This window comes from Hemicordylus capensis, chromosome 15, assembly GCF_027244095.1.
Source record: "Hemicordylus capensis ecotype Gifberg chromosome 15, rHemCap1.1.pri, whole genome shotgun sequence".
NCBI classification, from domain to species: Eukaryota; Metazoa; Chordata; class Lepidosauria; order Squamata; family Cordylidae; genus Hemicordylus; species Hemicordylus capensis.
In genome coordinates, this window is record NC_069671.1 from 13,845,511 (window position 1) to 13,858,901 (window position 13,391).

At 46.4% G+C, this 13,391-nt stretch overlaps 1 protein-coding gene across 4 annotated transcripts in view; it reads right to left on the bottom strand.

Moving 5' to 3' along the window:
• Positions 1-751: 751 nt before the first annotated feature.
• ORAI1 (ORAI calcium release-activated calcium modulator 1) overlaps positions 752-13,391 on the bottom strand; it is a 43,675-nt gene continuing 31,035 nt past the window's right edge. For 3 of the 4 annotated variants that reach the window (XM_053280192.1, XM_053280190.1, XM_053280193.1), the window contains one exon: positions 752-7,410. In XM_053280192.1, the coding sequence (XP_053136167.1) occupies positions 6,838-7,410 (573 nt within the window). In that variant the 3' untranslated portion in view covers positions 752-6,837. Of the gene's footprint in view, positions 7,411-13,128; positions 13,214-13,391 lie in introns of those variants that run through there. The other variant, XM_053280194.1, reaches the window with a different exon arrangement.

Below are 13,391 nucleotides of genomic sequence, written 5' to 3' on the forward strand. Positions count from 1 at the left end.
AAGCTTACGTTTGCACAATCCCTCGGCACACAGCAATCCCCTCCTTCCTTTCCTGGTCTGAGACAAAGCATCGTTTTGTCTGAATGGACATATTGTAGTTTATGGTTGCCCTGCAGACCAGGATCAAAAGGCATGATGTGGTGCTGCATCAAGGCTCTAAAGCACCCCGTACAGGGATGGTAACTTAACATATAAAGGTAAGGCTCGTTCACATGACCAGCCTTGCATAGCTCTACCTGGGCTAAATGTGAAGTGGGAAGGTGCATGCATACCTTCCTATTCCACCACCCAGTCATGTGGCAGCACAGACAGCTGGCAGCCACCCTGTTTGGGCTGCTGTTAGCCTGTGCCAGCATAGAGGTTGGGGAAAGGAGCATCCTGGCTTCCTGGAGACTAGGTGTCCTTCTCCTGGCCTCTCTCTTGCCGCATTTGCTCTCCACAGTGGCGATCATGTGGGAGTGCAGCATGGTGAGTGGTGGAGCTGACCCTGCCCTCTGCAGCCCAAGCCCCGTGGGTCGTGTGGACCAGGGTTTCTCAACGTTGGGTCCCCAGATGTTTTGGAGTTCAACTCCCACAATCCCCAACCAAAGGCCACTGGGGCTAGGGATTATGGGAGTTGAAGTCCAATAACATCTGGGGACCCCAACGTTGAGAATCCCTGGTGTGGATGATCCTAATAGACGTTCATAAACAGCAGCCCAAGAAAAGCAGACATTGTTTGCGGAAGAGTAGACAGAAATCCACAACCGACTAAACTGGAAAAATAATTTTAATTTTCTAGTTTCATTTTTAGTCATCTTAGCAATTATTTCCAAACAAGAGTAGGTACAAGTTCTTCAGAGAAATGCAGTTTTAAAAAACCCCTCACAAACCAGCTCAAATCAGACAGTGTGCACCACAGAATCGTATCAACCTACCATTAGCCCTTCTCAAAATATGGCAGAAATAAAGTGTGTGTGGGTGTGGGTGGAATAAATTACTGATAAATCTTTACTGCACTTGCAAAAAGAGGGGGTGGGGGATAAATCTTTGGCACATCACCAACTTGTGAAAGTTTGAACAGGGGAAAAACCTCCCCCCCACCAAGGAACATACCCATTACAAGTGGTTTATATTTAAGTTATAAGTGGTTGGAGTTATTTAAATACGAAGTTTAAAATGGTTAAAGAATTCAGCATTCCCTCTAACGGAATTCCAGATGTTGTTGACTACAACTCCCAGCATGCCCTGCTGCGACGGCCTTTGGCTGGGAGTGATGAACAACATCTGCAATTCCCTGTTAGAGGGAACACTGAAAGAGTTACATCTGGTTTGTTTTGTATGTACCTAGATTGCTCAGACATATTTTCTAGGTGTCAACTGCATAGTTTCTGGAGACTTTCGAGAAGGCAGCCTCAACATTCAGTTCTCCAGAGGAGTATTTATAGGAGACTTTTAAAAACACCTCATTGTTTTATACTTGTCAACAGTTCATAACTCATGCACAATAAATAAATAAAAGCAAATACCACCAGGAGCTTTCCCAGACAGCAGCCTTTACCATGGGTTTACTGCGAGTTCAAAGTTGCCCCCACAAAAGATGAAAAAAATAATAATGTTTTTTTAAAAAACCCTGGATATAAGTCTGGCTATACTCGAACATACAACAGTAGTGGATGCACCACGGAGAGACCTGAAAGGCCAAGTGGAAGACAGATCATCCTGGAGAGAATCTATCGATGTGGTCGCTAAGAGTCAACACTGACTTGACGGCACTTAATCAATCCTCTAACGTGCAGTGAAAAACCAAATTGTCTGTGAAGTGTTCCTCGACAGCTCGCAGGGAATTTGGGGTAAATTTGGCCCGGTGTGTGAACGCACACCTCCATTCCGGAGGAGATGCGAACTAGAAGCCGGGTGTGAAAAACTTGAGCCCCAGTGCTGCCAATTGAGAATTTGGGGCTACTAGATCTCAATTCATTCCAGAATGTTATGCGGGTCCACCCATCCCCTGTGATTACCCCATCCCACGTGTGTGGAAATGTAGACTGTAATCTTTGGGGCAGAACACTGCCTTGCATTTCTCTGCAGAGTAACCGATACCAAACTCGACTGATGCGATACCAAAGAAGTGATCCTGCCCAATTAAAGACTCAGTCTCCATAAATTTGCTGTACGTATTTGGCCAAGGGGCCACTGGGGTAAAGGTTCAGCCCTAGCAGACAGTACTGAGCTTGTTGGACAAAGGTTCTGGTATTGTCTGCTCTAACTGGCAATCACTAGAAATTGATAAATCGACGGGCATCTCAACCTCCTCTTGCCCAGTATTTCAGGCTAAGCACTTGTGGCAAACTCCAGACTCCACAGAGTTCTGCATATCTGACAGCGGCGTTGCTCTTTTCATCCCAGAAGGTAGCCTCTACTTATCCAGAAGCTCCTTTCTGCTGCCTTTAGGCTCAGATTTGCCCTGATCAAGTTTCTCATCTCAAGAGAACCGAGTAAATCAGTCTGCAGTGCGTTGCTACTAGACAATGGCAGCAGAATGAACAACTTCTTTTACCCTGACGTTGACATTTGCTTCCTAGTGTGAATTTTAAAAAAATTATATGGCTATTCCAAATGTGAGAACTAAAGATCCTGGCCAACATCCAGACAAAGTTCCTCAATTGTTACCCTAGAGGATGACTTGATTTCAATAAGGCTACAGAGCAGATTACAAACACTTGGCCTACAATATTCTTCTTTTAAAGTTGCTATCCCCCAAACCCAAAAAAGTTGAAGACGACTTTAGAAAACAAACAAAAGGATATTTGGAGGAGTAGGAAAAACCCAGATGCCTTGTCACCTGGACACCTAAACAATGCAAGTAATTTCAAGTATTTTCCCCAACCCTTCCTGGCAGACTCACTCATTTCAGAACAGCATAGGTAACTGGAGTCTCTTTTTTTAACCTTTTCTTAAATTACGGTTCTCACAACTTCTAATTTCTCCAAGAGCTAGAGCAAGGGTAGGCAGCCTTAGCTCCCCAGCTGTTGATGCACTACAGGGGATGATGGGATGATGTTCAACAACAGCTGGAGAAGCCAAGGTTGCCAACCCCTGGGTTACAAACTTGTCTCCGAGACCAACAGTTATCTTGAGGACTGGAGACTTAAAATAATACCACTGGGCCTTCTGGGGATTCTAACAAATGCACAGAAGAGGGTAATGGTGGAGGGACAGAAACCAACAACACCCTCCCCCACAGAACACAATTATTTGGTTATCATACACGCATACCCTAAAATAACCTTCAAATTCAAACATATCCAGCATCTTTTTTAAAAAAAAAAATAGGCCAGCATCCACTCGCTGGGAGCTTAACTCAAGCAAGAACTCCAGATAATTACAGTGTTTTGACATTAAAGTAGGTTAACCTCTAAAATGAAGCAATGACGCTCGCTTCTTAACAATAAAAACAAAGTTACACACACATCCCAACCTTTCCTGATAAGTACTTCCACACAGAAAGCTTTTCCCATGCCGAACACAAAATATTAACATGTTCCAAGATAACGTGTTTTTTTTGTTTTTGTTTTTTAAAGATCCTGAATATAGCTTCTGAGCAAGCAGAGAAGGGATCTTATAACAAACAAGATTAAGAAAGCACAGCTGGTAGCTCAATACCAAACCTCACTTGTTAACATCCAATTTATTTGTTATCTATAAAAACACACACACACACACACACACACACTTGTTTTAGAACTATAAAGAGTATATAAAATAATGGCCATTTTGCAAGGGCAAAGTTAGCTCTTCTTATCCAACAGACATACTTTTTTCAAGCAAAAAGGGGACAAGTTCGCTTCCTGAGCATTGTTTAGGGCAGGGATGGATTTAGTTTAGGGTTTAGGGCAGGGATGGCCAAGCCAAGACATTGTTGGACAACTCCCATCATACAAAGCAGATGCTCTTCCAGGGAGCTCCGGCCCCATCCCCTAAGGGGGATATATTTCAGTGTGCACATGTACCACCCATCAAAATGCAAACCAAGGTGGATCCTGCTTAGCAGAGGGGACGAGTCATGCTCACTATCACAAGACCAGCTCTCCTTTCCTTGCCTGTTTTCCTGACGTGCCCCAGGAACATCACCCTTCTCAAGCTGAATAGGCCCTCCAAGTTTCCAAACAGAAACTGGGGCACCTACATTTTCAACCAAAAATGGGTTAACGTTTGCAATTACAAGTACGGCAAGTACTTCATCAGTAGAAGCACTTCATTTCTCTTGGTGTGGATTAAATAACTGTTCCTTTTGGCTCCCAAGTGTTGGGAGAAACAAGGGCAGGGGAAAAGAGGACCCATCCTACATTCTCAGTTGCTAAGGGAACATGGAAGATACCACCATTTGGAAAAAGGTAACTGCCTACCAATTGTGTCCAGGAGAACAGCTGATGTTCTACTCTCCTCCAGAACTGTCTATGCTGTCCATTTCAAGCATCCCAGGTGAGAACAGCAGTAAACTAGCCCCAGATTCCAGCAGGAATTGAAATACCAAACGGCCACTGCAGACCTGAAGCCTAAGACGGATAACATTCAACAGTGGATCAGGGACACACATGCCAAAGGCGGATTTTGCATTTTCTCCAGGTAACAAGAAACACAGCATTAAGCACATGAGGGTGTTTTTTTTTAATTCTTTAAACCAGGCTGAGTAATCAGGCCCACAAATTTTGGCCATCGGTATAATCTCAGGAGATGAATGCCCACAGTGATTTTTGGCAACACCTAGAGATGGAAAATAGGTGATGGCATTGCTGCATTTACCACTTTCGCTGTGTTATCACTCCTCCTTTACCCCTACCCCCAGATCATTAGGGTAAAACTGCAGTCATGGTTCAGAGAGAGGAAAGGGTTAGGGTAACAACCAACAAAACGGCTGTCCTCTCTCCGTGGAGTAATCTTTGGAGGACAGTCCTGCCAATTTTCATTTCTGTTCCTCACACTGATAGAATATTACAGCAGTTTTTGTGTTTTTCAGACTTCTAAAAGCTTTTAAAACAGCATTGTAGATTTGGCTGCTGCAAGCCTGTTGGTCAGGATGACAAGAGCATCACACCGCACTCTGAAACCTGAAAGTACTGCAATGCTATCACCTATTTTCCATCTCTAGGGGCATAGACCTTGTCAAAAAGCTCAATGAACATTCATTCCACCCCCAGACGGTACCAACCAACCCAGCTGGCTCATGAACTAGAGCAGACGACAGAACCACTTGAAAGAACCACTTTTTTGTTTTTTGCATTTTGATTACAATGCCCAAGAGCCACCCACCAAACTCCAGACTCCGTGCAAAAGAGTGGCTTTCCAAGCCAGAGGGATCATGGGAGTTGCAGTCCAGCCTCTGGACAGTTAGGAAGCCCTGATCTAAAGATTAAGAGTTCTAACACCAGACCCACTAACAGAGCTGCCCAAAGACCTGGTCAAAGGTAACCAAGTAACTCTCTTATTTTACAGGCAAAATGCAGTGGCTGAGATTAGGACAATGCCAGTCACCGCAAATCACTTAGAAATCTGCCAGTAGATTCCGTTCTTCTGCCCAACACCCACTTTAAACAGCATTCAACAAACGTGATCCAGCCAGCAAAAACAGGGACCCAGTTCTGCAGCTGAGGACTTGTGTGATGTACTCAAACAAACAAGAGTATGTGTATGCTAGACACATGAAACCAATTCGCAAGTCTATTTTAAGCATCATGGCTCCCAAGCAAGGCATCCTGGGAACTGTAGTTCTGGCTGGGAACAGGGCAGAGTATCTCCAGCAAGAGATTTTTCAGCACCTCACAAGACTACAATTCCCAGATTCCTTTGCAGAGGTTGCGAAAGTTTAATTGGTTCTGAACATTCTTTTCCTTCAAAACTGTTGTTTTTGCCAGATGTATGAAGATTTAATCAACCCATTAAAATCTATCTCATTAATCCACTAAGATTTCTTTATTGGCAGCAGGCCCTTCAATAAACCAAACTTTGCCAGGATAATCCAAGTTTTGCATCAGGAAAGCTGGATTCTGCACCCCTGGATAAATCCTGCAATTAAGCTCATTTGTTTGGTTTCTTCCATTTTGCATAAATTTACTCTGATCCTGCCAACCATGGGAAGGATCAAGAATTCGGGCAGGGGCTGTAAAGCTTCTCCCTCTGATACAACAAATCTTAGTCATCCATTTAGTGTCCAAGATCTCAGAAGCCACTGATGCTTTTAAGTGCACCTTCAAACACACAAGGACTATGAACATGGCCTTTTTAAGAAGGTGGTCCAGATTCTCTAGAAGGTGAATCCTGTTGCCAGCTCTGCAGCTGTTTTGTGCTTCTGTGGAATCATGTCACGCACACCACTCTGAACCCATCTCCTACTCCTGCTTTAGGGCTTTAAAAGTCACCCAAGATTAGCATCAAACAAATGCAAATTGCTGGACAGTACACTGTGCAACGTGCATCGGACCAGCAAAAATATGTCCTATCCAACGCCAGTTAACAGAATACTTCCCGACGTGCCCGAAACAACCTCCCCAACCCTGCCCTTTTGACATAGGATGTTAATATTTCCCCCTTCCACCTGAAACAACCTGCACGATACCAACCAGAGCAGGGACACCGAGAGACACACACAGGCACTCCCCCGCCTAACATTGGCGCTTCCAGATTTCACTCGTCTAAAATATTGGTTTGGGTTGGGGTTTTTTTTAGAGTACTAAAAGGTTACGGTAGAGCACGTCTAATCTCTCTTTCCAAACAAGCCATCAGGAATCCAGCCAAGTCCATGCACGAGGGAGTCAAAGAGAACAACATCAGAAACATCTGCTTTCCATTGGTGCGTCTTTATGCATAATGGCTGCCGGGAGGTGGCAGGGTGTCGCCTCTGTGGTCCAGCTGATCTTGGAGTCGGGCAAACTCAGCCAGCTCGTTCAGTTCCTGGAACTGGCGGTCTGTCTTGTGGCTCACCAAAGACCGATAGAAGTGGACGGCAAACACAATGAAAATCAGCCCGAAGGGAACCATGATGGAGGTCGAAGCGATAGCTGCCGCTTCGCCTGGGGTGATGGCGACGGTATCGTTTGTATTGGTGGCTCCGGCTGAGGACTTCTTCTTCAGGGGCAGGAACTTCACCCAACAGAGCAGGACGACCTCAGCCAAGAAGAGCAGAGTCCCAATGACGGTGGAGAACGCCCAGGCCAGCTCAATGTGTCGGTGCATGCGCTCGTGGGGCGACTCCTTCACGGAGTTGAGGTTGTGCACGTTACTGACTGCCTCGATGTTTGGGAGGATGCAGGTGCTTACCATGAGGGCAAAGAGGTGAACGGCTACCAGGACCGTCGTGCAGGCACTAAATGCGATCAGGAGCCCTTGGGGGTAATCGTGCTCAGCATCCAACTGGACTTCTACCATAGCAACCTGGAAAAGTGGGGAGGGGGGGAGATGACAGAGAGTTCATGGACGTATTGGCAGGCATCAGACATGGTAACTAAATGGAACCTTCATGCACAGAAGCAGTCTACCACTGAATCCCAGACTCCAAGGAGAAAGCTTAGGGTATGGCTGCTGCCTTAGTGTCGTGTTCATGAGTGCCCAGACACATCTGGCCGGCTGCTGTTGGGAGTGAAAGGACGGACTAGAAGAACGGTGGCCAACCTGGGGCTCTCCAGCTCTCGTTTGACTAGAACTCCCATCATCCCCAGCCACTGGTCGATCTAGGAACATAGGAAGCTGCCTTCTACCGAGTTAGACCATTGGTCCATCTAGCTGAGGATTGCCTACACAAACTGGCAGCAGCTTCTCCAAGGTTGCAGGCAGGAGTCTCTCTCAGCCCTATATTGGAGATGCCGCCCGGGAAGGCACTTGGGACCTTCTGCACGCATGTGCTCTTCCCAGAGTGGCCCCATCCCCTAAAGGGAATATTAGTGCTCACACAAGTAGTGCTCACACATGTAGTCTCCCATTCAAATGCAAACCAGGATGGACCCTGCTTAGCAAAGGGGACAATTCACACTTGCTACCACAAGACCAGCTCTCAGCCCAGGAATGTCTACCCTGACTGGCAAAGGCCCCTCTAGCGTTTTAGGAAGAAGAGTTTCCTACCATCTAGGACCCAATTCTTTTGACTGGAGATGCCGAAGATTGAAACTGGGACCTTCCGAGTGCAAAGCCCCTGTTTGGCCCTTCTCCAAGCTCTTTGTACCTCCAAACAGCGAGCTGAAGAGCACAATCTTACACATGTTTACTTGGAAATTCCAGAGGAACTTGCTCTCAACGAAGTGTACAAAGGACTGCCGCTTACGCTACGGCAAACGAGTCGCAAGCACACAGATGTAATTCGCATGACTGATACAGTCTCAGAATTCCACTTCTCTTGGGTTAGAATTTCACTCTGCGATGGAGATGCAGTAATTTGCAGCAACCCCACCTAGGCAGGGGATTCTCAGTGGAACAAACCCACCTTCCTCATACAAGGCCCATGAGACCAAGACTGGTTCCCGTTAAAGAGGCAAGCCACCTCTGCTGACTTAGAATCTCCTACAGGTTTCCTGGAGAGGAAGCGAGCCTTCGCTTGAAGCCTGCATGCAAACAAGCCCGACTCCGCTCCAAAACCTGTATTAATAGCCAAGGCTGGACAGGGAACAACCTTTCCTCTGCCGGGGAACGGAACCTCTGCCAACGAACTGCAACTTCCTTATGAGACAATACAGCACTATACAGTTCCACACTCCATTTGGCACGGCTGGGCCTCCCGGTTACTTGTTCCCGGCAAAAACAAATGAGTCCAAGCCCAGGCGTTTCCAAGGAGGCTCAAGGACGGAAGCGTTTGCTTGGGTCTGAAAGAAAAGCAAGCGTCACTTCTCTCGAAAAGGGGTCAGCCAGGACGCACTGAGCAGAAGAGTGCCTGCCAGGAACCAAGAGAGAGGTTTCCCACCAAGAACAGTGGCAGCATGTGCAGAGGAAACCAGAACCTCCAAAAACTGAAGCGGGTAGACCTGTTGATAAGGAGACCCTTCCAGCTTACATAGGAAGCTGCCTTACGCCCCATCAGACCTTTGGTCCATCTAGCTCAGGACCACCTATGCTGGCTGGCAGCAACTCACCAGGGGTTTAGACGGACATTGCATAAGAACAGCCCTGCTGGATCAGGCCCAAGGCCATTCTAGTCCAGCATCCTGTTTCACACAGTGGCCCACCAGATGTCTCCGAGAAGCCCACAGGCAGGGGGTGAGGGCATGCCCTCTCTCCTGCTGTTGCTCCCTTGCAACTGGTACTGAGAGGCATCTTGCCTCTGAGGCTGGAGGTGGCCTATAGCCACCAGACTAGTAGCCACTGATAGACCTGTCCTCCGTGAATTTGTCTACAAGAACCTACTTGGTTCCCCAGCCCTACTTGGAGATGCTGGGATTGAACGTGGGTCCTTCTGCATGCCAAGCAGATGTTCTTTCCCTCTGGCCAGGTTCACAAAGGAAGAGCATAGAAAAATGTCACGATGCATCAGAAGCAGAACACAGAGAAATTAATTGTCACTCCTAAAATCATATGGCTAAACTGCATCTGGCCCACAAGTTTGGGCCATCTCAGGGGACGAATGCTCATCGTGGTTTTGGGCAACGTCTATCCCAGCAGAGACTGAAAAGAGGCAATAGCACTGTTGCTATTAAGGCGTTCTCTGTGTCATCACCCCTTCTCTAACCCGAGCCTCAGACCATTAGGGTAAAACTGCAGTCATTTGTGTACAGAGTGGAGGGTTAGGAATAACAAGAACCAATTGCTATACTCTCACCATGGAGTAATCTCTGGAGGATGTTCCTGCCAATTTGCATTTCCGTTCCTCTGGCAACATCACTAAAATTTGATAGCAGCTTGTGGGTTGTTGTTTTTTAATTTAAACCTTAACAACAGAGTTGCAAATTTGGCCCCTATTGGGGTCAAGATAACCAAAGCATAACACTGCGTTGAAACCCAAAAGTACTGCAAATGCTGTCACCAGTGTCCTCTTTAATTTTTCTCATCTGTGTGCGGAATTTTATTTTATTTTACATTTTATATCCCGCTCTTCTTCCAAGGAGCCCAGAGTTGTGTTCTATATACTTAGGTTTCTCCTCACAACAACCCTGTGAAGTAGGTTAGGCTGGGAGAGAAGTGACTGGCCCAGAGTCACCCAGCAAGTCTCATGGCTGAATGGGGATTTGAACTCGGGTCTCCCCCGTCATGGTCCAGCACTCTAACCACTACATCACGCTGGCTCCGGTTTTGTTCTGAGCAGCAGTATCGAGGCAGTGTCTGCACACCTGCATTCAGAATGGAGCCTTCCTGATTCAACCTGAGCGGGATCTAAAATTAACTGAGTGGACATTTTAAAAAGTGTGAGTGCACACACACACACGCAAGCCTGTGAACACGAAACAGCAGGGATGAATTGCTAGATCATCAAGCTTAGCTGTTGTGCCAGGGATGATGAAAACTGAACCCCTCTTCTAGGGGAACAAATGCTTAACAAGGGAACAAAATGGCAGTCTTTGCTCTTCTGCTTCCTGCCAGGGTGCTCCTAAAGAGACCCATCCAGGAAATTGCTCCCATGCGCTTTTAAACAGCTGTAGAGCTGTGCAATCCAAGCGCTTTGGTCCAAAGATATCACAAGCTGTCTGTTAATCAAGCCGACCTCAGCCAGCCTCCTCCAAAGAGCCGTGGCCTGCTTTTAACCACTGACAAACAACTGACATTTTGTCAGTTGAACACAAAATGTTTAGAGCATTGAACACAAAATGTGGTCCCTTTAAAAACGGCATCCTCTTTCGTTTTCACCAGAACAGCCTCTCAGCCACTTAGCAATACCACAACATATTTCGTATTTAGCAGAACTAGAAATCGACTTTTAATGATCTCTCTCTCTCTCTCTCAAATATCTATCTAGCTGGCAACCTTTTCTGATGTTTGCAGCAGGAGAGAGAAACAGCTAGAAAACAAGGATGGTTTCTAGGGTATCTGGCATGGCAAGTGCAAGTTAATTCAGGGGTGCAATTTAATGTCTACTTGGGTTCACCAGCAGGTGACCGGTCAAATGTGATCAAATATTCCACAAAGCTGAGGATGTTTGCAGGAGTTGCCTGCTGCTGAATTAGTACAACTAGCTTTCAGAACAATGGCTTTTTTAAAAAAAGAAACACAAACTGCTCTCATCTTGCTTTCCATTTAATTCCCCCCCCCCTTGAAAAGTTTTGAAGCTGTAGTGTGAACTTGGGAGTTTCTGGATAAAAAGTCAAACAAGAGAACCATTCAGTGACTCATTCTCATTTATAGAAATCTTGACTAACACTGATAAATGTGTGTGTGTGTGTGTGTGTGTGTGTGTGTGTGTGTATACACACACACACACACACACTTTAAAGGAGTGAATGTCATCATTTCACAACAGTTTAATTTGTTTTTGTAGTACCAAAAGCTGCCAATGATTAAAGCTGCTTTTTGAGGCCCCTTTAAAGCGAATGATTTAAAAGCACTTGCCCAGAATTTCAGAAGATTAGACCAGTCAATTGGCCAAATCTTTTTTGATCACTCAAACTGCTAACACAACTTCCCTCACAGATTTCAATTCAAATTCATCGGATCCTAACCCCTGCTAACTGAGCAAGGAGGCACCTTTTTAAAGTGGTGATTATCTTTATTTAGCAGGGGGAGAGCAATTGGCCCTGTCCATCCCTAGCACAGCATCCTTCCAGCGCTGGTGTCTCTTATATGGGGGAGAGGGAGGCATGTTTACTGATTTATATCTATGTAAACTGCTTTGGGAACTTTGGTTGAAAAGCAGTATATAAATATTCTTCATATTCATATTCATCATCCCAGTCATTCTTACAACAGTCCTATTATTATCCCATACTGCAGATGGGACAACTGAGGCAAAAGTTTTCCTAAAGCACCCTGGTGAGTCTGTGGTGAGATTTAGAGTGGGAACTTGGTGGCTCATGCTCTTAACTGCTGTGCCCCACCAGAAGAAGGAAGCAGATTTAAGCTGGACGTTAGAAGGAATTTCTAACGTCCAGCTGTAAGAGCTGTTCAATACTGGACCCATGTAGGAACATAGGAAGCTGCCATATGCTGAGTCAGACCATTGTTCTCTCTAGCTCAGGATTGTCTTCACAGACTGGCAGCGGCTTCTCCAAGGTTACAGGCAGGGGTCTCTCTCAGCCCTATCTTGGAGATGCTGCCAGGGAGGGAACTTGGATCCTAGATGCTCTTCCCAGAGCGGCTCCATCCCCTGAGGGGAATATCTTCCAGTATTCACACATCAAGTCTCCCATTCAGATGCAACCAGGGGGGACCCTGCTTAGCTAAGGGGACAAGTCGTACTTGCTACCAGACCAACTCTCTTACGAGACCTAGCCAGAGAAGGGCATATTAGTCCATTAGACCCAGCTTAGCTAAGGGGACAAGTCACGCTTGCTACCACAAGACCAGCTCGCCTCTCCTAGATCTCCCCTTTGATGGCCTCCCCTTTGCTGGAGGTTTTTAAACAAAGGCTGGACACTCATTTCTCATGGATTCTGCAGGAGATTCTTGCACTGAGCAGGGGGTGGGTTAGAGGACCTCTAGGTCCCTTTGAACCCCCCCCCCCAGTCTACAATTCTACGGCTAGTTCTCAAGCTCAGCGGGTCTTGTGCCCAAGGGGCACAGACTTAGCCTTACACTTGCAGGGCAAACACTAATCAGCGTTGGGCACGGCTTCTGAGCTAACCACTGTGCACCCAAAGTTGCCTGCCAAAGTTGCCTGCCAAAGTTGCTCAGGAATGCAATTTGTCACGGTTTGCTCTGTTTTTCCTTCCTAACCACACAACGGATACTGAAAAGCGATCCCACCACCCTCCCTAGAACAGCAGGACAAAGGGGTAACACGGCTACCTGGTTCAAATTCTTTGTGGAAGGGATTTCGCATTCTGTGGGACCACTAACACTGCCTTCCAAAGGCACACACATTAAAAAGGTGAACTAAATAAAAGCACACCTCCCCTACGAACTAGCACATCCGGCAGGTTAACAGTACCAGTTGAGAAGTTTCCCATTCAAACCTTGCCTTTGTCCAGAGATGTAAAAACATTAACTGGTTAGTTGTTAAACTGGTAATTCTAGGCTTACCGGTACATTAACCCATTAAACTAGGGGTTCTCAGCCTTGACACACACACACACACACACACACCCCACGCTGCTGGGCTACAACTCTCAGCATCCCCTGCCACACTGAGGCCATTGTGTCTGGGGATGATGGGAGTTGTAGTCATAGGAACATAGGAAGCTGCCATATACTGAGTCAGACCATTGGTCTATCTAGCTCAGGATTGTCTTCACAGACTGGCAGCAGCTTCTCCGAGGTTGCAGGCAGGAATCTCTCTCAGCCCT